The sequence below is a fragment of the Ailuropoda melanoleuca genome, chromosome 6, assembly GCF_002007445.2.
Source record: "Ailuropoda melanoleuca isolate Jingjing chromosome 6, ASM200744v2, whole genome shotgun sequence".
NCBI lineage: Eukaryota > Metazoa > Chordata > Mammalia > Carnivora > Ursidae > Ailuropoda > Ailuropoda melanoleuca.
The window spans coordinates 51802773-51815083 of NC_048223.1; the positions used below are offsets into that span (position 1 = coordinate 51802773).

At 40.6% G+C, this 12311-nt stretch overlaps 1 protein-coding gene across 4 annotated transcripts in view; it reads right to left on the minus strand.

Annotated features, from left to right (window-relative positions):
- The window catches only part of ATAD1 (ATPase family AAA domain containing 1), a 48357-nt gene extending 37414 nt beyond the window's left edge, over positions 1–10943 (minus strand). The window contains exons 1-2 of one of the 4 annotated variants that reach the window (XM_034662383.1): positions 10922–10943; positions 6676–6847 (exon numbers count right to left, since the gene is read on the minus strand). In XM_034662383.1, the coding sequence (XP_034518274.1) occupies positions 6676–6837 (162 nt within the window). In that variant the 5' untranslated portion in view covers positions 6838–6847; positions 10922–10943. Of the gene's footprint in view, positions 1–6675; positions 6848–7512; positions 7655–9850; positions 10200–10226; positions 10369–10921 lie in introns of those variants that run through there. The other 3 variants (XM_034662382.1, XM_034662381.1, XM_002914384.4) reach the window with 3 other exon arrangements.
- Between the last annotated feature and the right edge of the window lie 1368 nt (positions 10944–12311).

Genomic DNA, 12311 nt, shown 5'->3' on the forward strand with positions numbered 1-12311 from the left:
CATGTAGCTGTCCAATTTTCCCAGCACCATTTATTGAAGAGACTGTCTTTTTTCCACCGGATGTTTTTTCCTGCTTTATCAAAGATTAGTTGCCCAAAGAGCCGAGGGTCCATTTCTGGGTTCTCTATTCTGTTCCATTGGTCGATGTGTCTGTTTTTGTGCCAGTACCATGCTGTCTTTGTGATCACAGCTTTGTAGTACAGCTCGAAATCCGGCATTGTGATGCCCCCAGCTTTGTTTTTCCTTTNTTTCTGGTTCCACACAAATTTACGGGCTGTTTGTTCCAGTTCTTTGAAAAATGTCATTGGTATTTTGATCGGCATAGCACTGAAAGTGTAGATTGCTCTGGGTAGCATGGACATTTTAACTATGTTAATTCTTCCAATCCATGAGCATGGAATATTTTTCCATCTTTTTGTGTCTTCTTCAGTGTCTTTCAAGAGTGATTTGCAGTTTCCAGAATATAGATCCTTTATGTCTCTGGTTAAGTTAATTTCGAGACAATCTATGATTTTTGGTGCTATTGTAAATGGAATGGAAACTAAGAGGCAGCCCACGGAATGAGAGAATATATTTGCAAATGACACTACAGATAAAGGACTGGTATCCAAGATCTACAAAGAACTTCTCAAACTCAATACACGAGAAACAAATAAACAAATCATAAAATGGGCAGAAGATATGAACAGACACTTTTCCAATGAAGACATACAAATGGCTAACAGACACATGAAAAAATGTTCAAAATCATTAGCCATCAGGGAAATTCAAATCAAAACCACACTGAGATACCACCTTACGCCAGTTAGAATGGCAAAGATAGACAAGGCAAGAAACAACAATTGTTGGAGAGGATGTGGAGAAAGGGGATCCCTCCTACATTGTTGGTGGGAATGCAAGTTGGTACAGCCACTCTGGAAAACAGTGTGGAGGTCCCTTAAAAAGTTAAAAATTGAGCTCCCCTATGATCCAGCAATTGCACTACTGGGTATTTACCCCAAAGCTAGAGACGTAGTGAAGAGAAGGACCATATGCACCCCAATGTTCATAGCAGCATTGTCCACAATAGCTAAATCGTGGAAGGAGCCGAGATGCCCTTCAACAGATGACTGGATTAAGAAGCTGTGGTCCATATATACAATGGAATATTACTCAGCTATCAGAAAGAACGATTTCTCAACATTTGCTGCAACCTGGAGGAGATAATTCTAAGTGAAATAAGTCAAGCAGAGAAAGACAATTATCATATGGTTTCACTCATCTATGGAACATAAGAAGTAGGAAGATCGGTAGGAGAAGAAAAGGATAAAGAAAGGGGGGTAATCAGAAGGGGGAATGAAGCATGAGAGATTATGGACTCTGGGAAACAAACTGAGGGCTCCAGGGCTTCAGAGAGGAGGAGGGTGGGGGAATAGGATAGGCTGGTGATGGGTAGTAAGGAGGGCACGTATTGCATGGTGCACTGGGTGTTATACACAACTAATGAATCATCGAACTTTACATCAAAAACCAGGGACGTACTGTATGGTGACTAACATAATAAAAAAATATTATTATAAAAAAAAAGACTATACATTTCTCTCTAAACACTAATACATTAAGTTTAATTCAATCATATTTTCTTTTTTTTTTAAGATTTTTTTTTATTTGAAAGAGAGAGATAACACACGTGTGTCCACGTTAGGGGAGGGGCAGAAGAGGGAGAAGGAGATCTGCTGAGCAGGAAGCCGGAGGTGGGACTTGCGGAACTCAATTCCAGGACCCTGAGATCATGACCTGAGCTGAAGGCAGATGCTTAACCGACTGAGCCACCCAGATGCCCTCATCGTTAAGTATTTTCTAATTTCTACTATGTTTTCTTTTACCCATGAGCTCTTTAAAGGTGTTTCTTACTTTCGGAACTTACTTGATATTTAATGATCTTACTGTTCTGCACTGGAGCCAGGGAATGTAACAAACATGCTACGGGTGCTATGAAACTTAACATCTTATGCTCTACGTAAGTGCTTTACAACTTAGCATTTAGTTAAATTTCACAAATCCTACGTGGATGCTTTTTAGATACGTACCCTGAATTTGTTTGAAGCACAATATACTATATGTGGCTACTAGATAATGCTGTTACTTACATAAATCTATATCCTTACCCATTAAAAAAATGTTTCATCTGACTACATCAAAATAATAAGCCTCCGTACAGCAAAAACAGGAAGCAATCAACAAAACTAAAAGACATTCTACTGAATAAGAGAAGATATTTGCAAATGACATATCCAATAAAAGGTTAGTATCCAAATTATATAAAGAATTTATAAGACTCAACACCAACCCCCTCAAATAATTCAATTAAAAAATGGGCAGAAGACATGAACAGACATTTCTCCAAAGAAGACATCCAGATGGCCAGCAGACACATGAAAAGATGCTCAACGTCACTCATCATCAGGGAAACGTACATCAAAACTGCAATGATATCACCTCACACCAGTCAGGATGGCTAAAATCAACAACACAAGAAACAACAGATGTTGACAAGGATGTGGAAAAAAAGGAACCCTTGTGCACTATTGGTGGGAATGCAAACCGGTGCAGCCACTGTGGAAAACGGTATGGAGGATCAAAAAGTTAAAAATAGAACTACCCTACGATCCAGTAATCACACTACTGGGTATTTATCCAAAGAATACAAAAACACTAATTCAGAAAGATACATGCACCCCTAGGTTACATGTTCTGAGCACTATTTACAACAGCCAAATTATGGAAGCAGTCCATAGTGCCCACCGACAGATGAATGGATAAAGGAGGTGTGTGTGTGTGTGTGTGTGTGTGTGTGTGTGTGTGTGTAAAACAGATTACTCAGCCCTAAGAAAAAACAAAATCTTGCCATTTGTGACAACATGGATGGACCTAGAGGGTATAATGCTAAGTGATGTAAGTCAGAGAAAGACAAATACCACATATGGAATTTAAGAAAACAACAACAACAACAAATAAAGTAAAAAAGAGAGAGAGAGAGAGACAAACTAAAAAACAGACTCTTTAACTACAGAGAAAAAACAGATGGTTACCAGAGTGGAGGTGGGTGGGTAGGGAGTGGATGAAACAGGCGAACAGGATTAAGAGTACGCTTATCATGATGAGCACTGAGTAATGTATAGAATTGTTGAATCACTGTGTTTTACACCTGAAGTTAATATAACACAGTATGTTAACTATACTGGAATAAAAAATTTTTAAAAAAATATTTCATCTACCAATTACCGAAAGCAATGTTAAAAACCTCACACCATGATGATGGATATGTTATTTCTCCCTATAGCTTTATAAATTTTTTGCTTTATGTATTTTGAGGCTACATTAATAGATGTACACAAATACAGAAATGTATTTCTTGGTGAACTGAATCTTTAATCATTCTGTAATGAACCTTATTTTCTCTAACAGTATTTTTGCCTTAAAATTTATTTTTGTTCAACCAGCTTTCTCTTTGTATGGTATAGGCATTTTCCATTTTTTCATTTTCAATCTTCCTGTGTCCACAGTTTATATGTGTCACTTCAACTAGTATACGGCTTAAATTTCTCTTTTTAAACCATTCTTACATCTTTAGGTGAATTACCAAAGAGGGTATAGTCTTTTGGAGTTAAAGACTGATGGGAATATTGTCTATGAGACATCCCACCTTGGAATGGTCCTGTGCTTTGTATCCTGAGCCCCTCTGGGCCATAACAACAGAAGTTCAAATTCATCAGGTTCAGCAAATTCCCCCTAGTGTGAAAGCTGGCCAGCAAGCTTTTGTTATCTTTTTTCAATCTTTGCCTTCAGTTTTTTATCTGAATCTCTTACTTTCTTGCTAGCTCATGAACACCTTTACGAAGATTTAAAAAAAATATTTTATCTAGATCATTTAACTGTTTTTAGCAGGACGGTCAGTCTGGGTATCTAGTCACCCTAACTGACCTGTTCATTTTCCACTGGCTTCACTTCATCTTCCCATTTCCTAAATGAAAGCTTACTCTTCAGCCTACTATTTATGGTGTTTGATAGCACCTCCTTTAGATACCTATCACTCCTGATACAGTCATCAGCATCTATCATATACACAATTACAAGAAAAGCTCTCAACAAATATTTGGATGTATAAATCCTGATGGTGGTAGAAGGAAGGTGGGGAAATCTCCGCAAATGATACATATCTACACAAGAATAACCCCGGGGCCTACCACATCCCAGTTGAGGCTCACTTCACTAATAAGCTCAACTACTTCTGAGCATCTGAGGAGGAACCTCTAAGGACTGACATTTTCTCTGAAATTTAGACCTACCATTAACTGCTGGATGAACATCTTCCCCTGAATGCCTACCACCAACACAAACTCAATATGCCCAAATCAAATATCATCTTCCCATAAACTTGCCCATCTATCAGTTTCTAAACCTTTATGAAAGATACTATGAGTCTTCGAGGACTCCAGACAAATCTTGGATTCATTTGTAAGATGTCCTTTTTCTTTTCCTATACCATCACAAAGTCCTTCCAGCATTCATTCTCATTGGTCTATTTCACCCATTCCATTCCTTTTGTCACCCCCCCCTTATTCTAGGTCTTTGCCAGGCCTACTGCAGTCTGGTTAAGTCTCCGCAACAGATCTTGTGTAGAGTCTCTCTAACCCCAGTTCCTGCTATATGCTACTATGAAGTTAATTATCCTTAAAACATTCCTTTGCATATTACCCACCTACTCAAAAATCTTTAATAGGCAGTTTGACAGTTGAGCAGTTTACCACTGCCTATACAGAAGACTTCAACTGGTCAATAGGGTATTTCAGTAGCTGGCCAGGGAGGTAAGGAAGGAAAACAAGGCTATTGGAGAAGCTACAGCCCCTGACCAAGCAATCAGCATGCTTCCTTCTTGGCTGATAATGACTTGTAAAATGCTGTGGCATTATTTTTTAGCAGCCTCTGTCCACCCACCAAAAAGAACAGAGTAAGGAAAAGTAGAGATCTTTCCCCTGACTTTACACCTTAATCTCTAACCTCTCTCTCCAAGTTCTACTAGTTAACTGCATAAACCCTCTATTCCAATCTGACTCGTCTACTTACTGTTCCTGCAACAGGTCTTGCTATTCCTACAACCGTCATGATTCTGTTCATGATCTTCTTTCTAGTTCGAATTGTCCTTGCCTATTCTAGTGGCCAAACTCTTTCATGAAGCCATCTTCAACTACCTCAATCATTAGGGACTGCTCCTTCCTCTAATGCCATAGTTTTTGTCTACTCACTAGGCAATCAGAATATGCTACTATAAATTATATTATCATGGACAACACTTTTCACCCTACCACAGGCAATACTATGCACACAGTTTTCAATAAAGGCTTATTAAGCGTAACAATCCATTCATGTATTATTGAATATCTGTGTTTGGCTTTCTACGTCTTCCATGTGTGTTCCAGGAGCTCTTAGAAGCTAAGAAAATAAATAACAAAATTCTGTTTAATAGTCGCATCTCTGTTTTTAAAACTTTTGAAAATGGTATAACTTACCAATACTTTGACCTCAGGCTCAAACTGACTTGATCGTGTGGGTGGCAGGAAAAGCTGCACTTCAGCTGACACATGGATATACTTAATTAACACACGCACACACAAACACAAACACACACACACACACCATACACACACAAACTGCACTGGTCAGACCTCTTAGAGAGTTATAAATTGTGTGATATTATGATATAATCAGGACCCTGAGTCAAGTATTTTATAATCAAATTCAAGGAACAAACTCACAACTGTTCAAACTGCTTTCGGATCCAAACAGTAAGCAGTATTCACAAAACTGTAATTTTTACTGATTTAAGAGCTATGCATAGCACCATAAAGCAGTCACTTATTAAACATCCTGGTCTGCCACACTAGCCTATACAGCATTCTGAAAGAACAAGATTTATTTATCTTCTATCCTTGGCACCAAGAATTCGCTAGGAGCTCAGTTAAATGTTTACTGAATGCATCACAGTCACAACACATAGAAGGAATCTAAAAATCAATGAATATGAACATCTTGCCTTCAAACAGCAAGAAAAACTTGAAAGGCTCCTTTAACGCTTTTGCTTTTTTGAGCAAGAATAGAAACCAAAACAGATATATCATCCTAATAAGAAAATGACCACAAAAGTCAATTACTGAAAAAAAATAAATAAACCTACTACTTATATTAAAAATAACATTTAGCAACTTCTTAATTAGAAATTAGTGAATTTGCAAGTGTTAAGACTGACAGCTGATCAGTATTACCCACATTTCAAATGTTGTGCAAAGCAAACTGCATACCATTACTAAAGATAAATTGTTTTTGTTTAGTCTGTTGAAAACTTTTACCTAGATTCCTTCATTCACTAGCTGACAAAAATGTTCTAATGAAGATGTTCACAACAAAATACTGGAATATCTTTATTTTTCACCCTTTTTTTAGCCTGATAAGTTACACGGAAAGAACTTGAAAAACAAATACTTTTTTAGGAATAAGGAAATTAAATAGGACATTCAAACACATTTTCACATGGGTCTTAGACTTCTCATTAATTTATAATCCTACTACATCCTTAGTTTTATGGAAAAATACTAGCTAGCTACAAGAAAAAATGATCCTCAAACATGTCAGTCATACCTGTTTCTGAGCTTCGACTTTTTGCTTTCTGGTCGGATCAATTGCATCCACCATCCATTTGATTGTAAAGTATGTTACTGCACCAAATATTGTCAAACGGAAAATTAAACCAACGACTTCATTCCGACTCAAGGGACGAGAAAAGGCTTCAGCATGTACCATCTTGATTAACCTTAAAAAACAACAGAAATGTCACTAAGTAATAACTAGATTCATTACAACTGGGAAACTGATAAGTAGCTTAAACTTAGCAAGAAAAACTAACTTCTAGTCAAATTCAACTTTACCTGCCTTAAAGTCTTTTATTTTTAAGGAAAAATGAACATACTAAAAACTGAGGTTTATTAGACTTTTAAAATGAATTTTCCTTAAAGCTCATACAATTTAAATAGACAATAATTCTGCAACAATGCAGTCAACATCTTAAGCTAGTTACTCTTTTTAAACAGCTTTTAAATAACTATTTCAGAAAATCAAGAGATAAAATGACCAAAACACTAATCCAACTGAAGAAAGGCAACTGATGACGAAATACTTTCCTAATATGATGGTAAGAATTTCTTCTACTAAGTACAACATACAACAGGCAATTTTTGAGTGAAACTGAACAGACTCGCCTTTTCCTCAGGCTTACTTTTCAGGTTTTCAAGGCCTGCTTAAATTTAAACATGCCATTTTGTCTATTAATAAGTGACATTAAATGTTTTTAGCCATCCTATTGTTTCCAACCACCCAGCTAAATATGAAGCACTAGACTCTTCAAACATCTTTGAAGACAAGAATATAATAGTCACCTAAGACGGAGAGGAAAAAAGGAGACAGCCTGCCTACTCTTACCTCCATCTCTGAGCAGCTACCTCCATCACATACAGGCTTGCGGAAGGCATGCACACCCCGTTAATAAGGCAGTAACTACCCAGAATAAGGTTGTTAGGGACGACGGGACTGTCAAATTTTGGAAGACAGGATCTCAGGTTGTAATAATGCCATTTTCCTCTCATGGCACAAGACTGTGCTGAGTGCTATGCTATGTGAAAGAGAGAGAGAGAGAAAATATACTCTGCACTCATGTGAAAGGAATAAATCAGAATTTGCACAAGTGGCTCAGCAACAGGTAAAAATTAGGAACCGCATAGATTCATATCTATGGCCCTTCCTCCACTAAAATTAATTTCCCTTGTCACTACTACTTCTCAATTAAAGATCTTCTTCACGTTCCTCCCTCTGGAACAGCTCCAACAATTTTTAAATTCCTCTTAGATACCTGCCCCCTTCCATTCAAGAGTATATACTTCTCTCTGATAAAAAGACTTCAGAGCTTTCCCTTTATTTACAGGATTTCCAAATGTTCACAACCATCCTAACCTAGCCTCAAAGAGTAACACTTAAGCATTTTAACTCTCACCACTTCTCAACAAGAACTTTCAATAGCTGGAGTCACTGGTATCTGAAAATGCCATGTGTATTTTCCCTCCACCATATTTGCCTGGTACCCCGGATAGGCCATTTCTCTCCCTTCATCTAGGATTAGTCAAATTCTATCCAAACTTCACAAACCAACTTTACCTTCTTCATTTTTCTGTCACATACAAGAGACGCTATTCAGTAATTATCTGTTCAACAGATAAATTGCTGCAGAAACTGCAGAAACACTTCCCACTCAATCATTCCAACAAAACTGCTGCCAGACTTTGAACAATTTCCCCCAAAAAAGTCAAGGGTTCCACGTTTCTTCATTACTAGGGGCCATTTAGTTCACTATAGTACGTTATTTAACTGAAACTTAACAACAAAATAATTGAAAGCCTTCATTTCAGATGAAGAACCTTTGACCTAGGGACATTAAGTGATTTAATTCACACCATAAAGCACCTATAGAACATGTATTTATAATGCCTACTATATAATGGGCATACAATAATGGCTAAGGTAAAATTACTGTCCTCAAGGAACACACAGTCCAGTTATTATATTAATTATATCTTTATAAATGGAGCTAGGGAGGAAAATCCACCTAATTAAAAATCTTTCTTCATGCAACAAATTCAAGTGTGCGTTCATCCATCAGCATGGATTCCTAAAGATGAGTTAACAATACTCCATTTCTTATAAGTAAAAAATTGACTTCTCTACCCTTAATTCCAACAGAGTAAATTTGAAAATGCAGCTGGAAGATATGATATCATTACGCGGGGATGTTATTCATAGATGGAAATAAACCAACAGGCAAAACCGACGTTTTATTAACTTAATCTGTGACAACTAGTTATATTCGAATAAAACGTTTTCATTTATTTAGAAGTTTGAGTTAGTAGTGGTAGAACCGCCATCTACTGGATGTTCACGGAACTACATGAACAACTACGGCAAGTTTCAGTACATCCCAGTCGTCGAGACAATTTTTAATTCTATAAAAAATTTAAAGACATAAAACCTTTGTTAACTGTACATTTTCCTACATTAAAATTAGTAGCTGCGGTAGAGTATTCTAGACCTATGGCCACGTTTAAACCAGGAGTCCATCTTTCACAATGACTTTAAAATCCTGAAATGAAACCGAAACTCCTACTTGTAGGTTGTAACCGTATATACTTTATTGTCCACTCATCTATCATTCATACGACACAGATCTACCTGCAATGTAAGGCCGTTACAGGAGCATTGCAGCAGAAAACACAACAAAGGCTGCCTGTGCACACAACAGTAGGGAATGTATTTCAATCTTGTATAAATAAACATTAAAAATCAACAAAATACACAAATATGCACAAACATACAGACGCTATAATGTACAACTAAGAAATATGGCAAAACCCTGCAATGCATAGTTACTTGCTAGGCAAACACGACACCAGATAGTTTCATTTAAAGAGTTCTTCGTTTCAGGGTAGAAAACTTTAGAAATCGGGCAATCTACTGACAGTTTAGGGACCAAGAGTATGGTGTTTCTGTCCTAATTCACTGCAGGGTTGTAGAAAAGTTTTTCTCAACCCCAAAGTCCCAGTCTCGAGGGCAACGAGGCCCTAGGAACACAGCCTGTAACAATGACTGCCAACCTTCCATAAAGGACAGGTTATTATTAACAGCACCATCCTCTGCGAAAGAGTGCCCGGGCCTAAACAACTGCCTCCCCCTTTGCACTCGGTGGTGGTGGCAGTGCCTGTGCGACACTCACAGCCAGCTCCGTCCGGCCGCCTCCGCCTAGGACCCCCGGTGCTCAGGTCGCCCGGGACGCCCCCAGGCCCCCGCGGCGACCCGGCTGTCTACCGAGAGTCCCTCTCAAGTGGCATAAGTCGCGGGGGGACAGCGCTAACGGAGACCTAAGGGCCTAGGCCGGGCCGGAAGCCAAGGCGAAGCCCGGGACGCCCTTGGAGATTAATCCGCTGGATACCAAGGGCTGCGGGAAGCCGGGGGGCGACACGGAGGAGGGGCGTGGGAGGAGGGCGCGGTGACCTTCCTCACGCGGCCTCCCAGATCCCAGCCGGCCCCCAGGGGAGCTCAGCGGGCTCCCGTGCCCGTCCCACGAGGCCCCGGAGGACCCCGCTACTCACCCCGGGGCGCACACTTAGGCAGCAGGAGCCCTCAGCCTGCCTCACACAGGAAGGAAAAGCCGCCTGGGAGAGAATGCTTCCGGCGGGAGCCCTGCCCCGCCCCCTCGCACGGAGCATGCGCCGCCCACGGTCGTCGGCGAGGAGGGGGCGCGCTTCCGGGTTTCAGACGAGGCTGGGGGGACCGGGCGGCAGGCGGCGCAGGCTTGCGGTGATGCGGCTACGTCCGCTTGTAGCGTTCGCCGAGTTTCTGAGTTTAGCAACTGAGATGGGATAAGCGAAGGCGGTAATCACAGGAGGTCCCCGCCGAGCTTGCGGGCCCCGGGCGCGACACTGACAAATCGGAGAGCCTTCTCGAGAGTGCGAAGAAATGCTATGCATCCCGGCAGAGCTGAGTTCTACCCTGACTCCTCCTTGAGCCTTACGCCCGCCCCTCGCCCCTCACCCCGCGTGCACACCCGCGGGGACTGCTGTTCCGTCTGTCCTTTAGCCAAAGCGCTGACGCGCATGCCCCCCCCCACCATCTGCCTTTCAGTTTCTAGGGTGAGCTCACCCTCCTCCCCCATCTCCGCGCTGACAAACACCTGGGGGTGGCGCCTGAAAGCCCCGTGAAACGATTTTGCAGCCCACCCAAGCAGGACCGGCAGTCGGGACAGAATAGGCTATCTGGTAGCAGGATATGCATTTCAGTGACTTACCTTTTCTTCTACACCTTCCCCTTTCCAGAATGATAGAGGTCCCAAGGGAGCAAACCTGAAAGCCAGCGCCTCCTGAACACACAGACTGCCGGGGCGGGGCGAGGCGAGTTGATATTAGCCCGTTTCCAGATAGAAGCATCGCTTCCTTCAGGTAGAGGCGGCAAGACTACCCTCCTCGGGAAGGCAGTTTGTGCCTTTCTGCTTTAGACATCTAAGATTCTGCAGCCTGATTGTAGGAGTCAGTGTATGCTACCCTTTTTACAAGCTTGTGATGCTGTAGTAAGGATAATAGCTACAGTTCATTGGGATGCCTACAAGCTGTCCGGCGATCTGCTTCCAAGTGCATCCATAATCTAAATTCCTCCAAAAGCAATCCTTTTAAGTAGCCATGATTTTCTGTTTTTATAGACGAGCAAATTTTGAGGCTTAGGGAGAGAAACTTTCCTAAGTTCATGTACTTAATTGGCAAATTTCATTGGAACCAAATTTAATTCAGACCCTACCCTTTACACGTTCTCTTTGAGGTAGTAATTTAATACCAGTTTCTACTTAAGTCTAGTTGAAAGAAGACCATGAAATGACAAAATCTTAAGTCTTTAAAGGGTGAGGATAGGATGGCAGGGATGCGGAAATATTTTAAACTTTAGGTTCATTAACAAGAATCAGAATGGAACTGAATGATACGAAACTGGGTTTAACAGAACTAGACTCGTTATTTAGAGAGGAGGTAGAACTTTGAGAAGAACAGGATGATTATGATACCAAGACAATTTTTACCAAACCAAACCAAACCAAACCAAACCAAACCAAAACCATAGTGGCTCAGCAGTCTTGGAGGAGACTCTCCGTTGGTTCCCTGGGGGTTATCCTCAGTCTGAGTCATTGCTTGGGATGCTCCTGGGAACATGCATTGACAGAGCTAAAAGGTAGAGATTACTGAAGGAAAGAACTTTAGGTGGCCCACTAGAATAGGCTCACCAGTAAGGAAAATAAGCTGAGAAATTCAAGATGGTAATGGATTTCCATCATTCCCTGAGTAAGGGCCTCACCTGCCTTATCCTGAGGACCAGGGTGGCCAATCTACTCAGTTTCTCTGACATTAAGGGGGTTTTTGGAACATAGGACTTTGGGTGCTAAAACAGAGAAAGTCTTAGGCAAACCATGAAGAGTTGATCCCCTATTAGGGACATCTTAAATATTCTAGAATGAGGTGGAACTCCCGATATGATTGTATCTTGTCTCAATTCACCTGGACTGTGATTGTACAGGAGGTAGTTAGGTAAAATAGTCAAGACTGGCCATAAAGAATCTGCATGTCCCCAAATAAATTCTCTGCTCATTTCTTTTCCGGTGGTTTGGCTATAAACCAAGTACCTGCACCTATACCTTT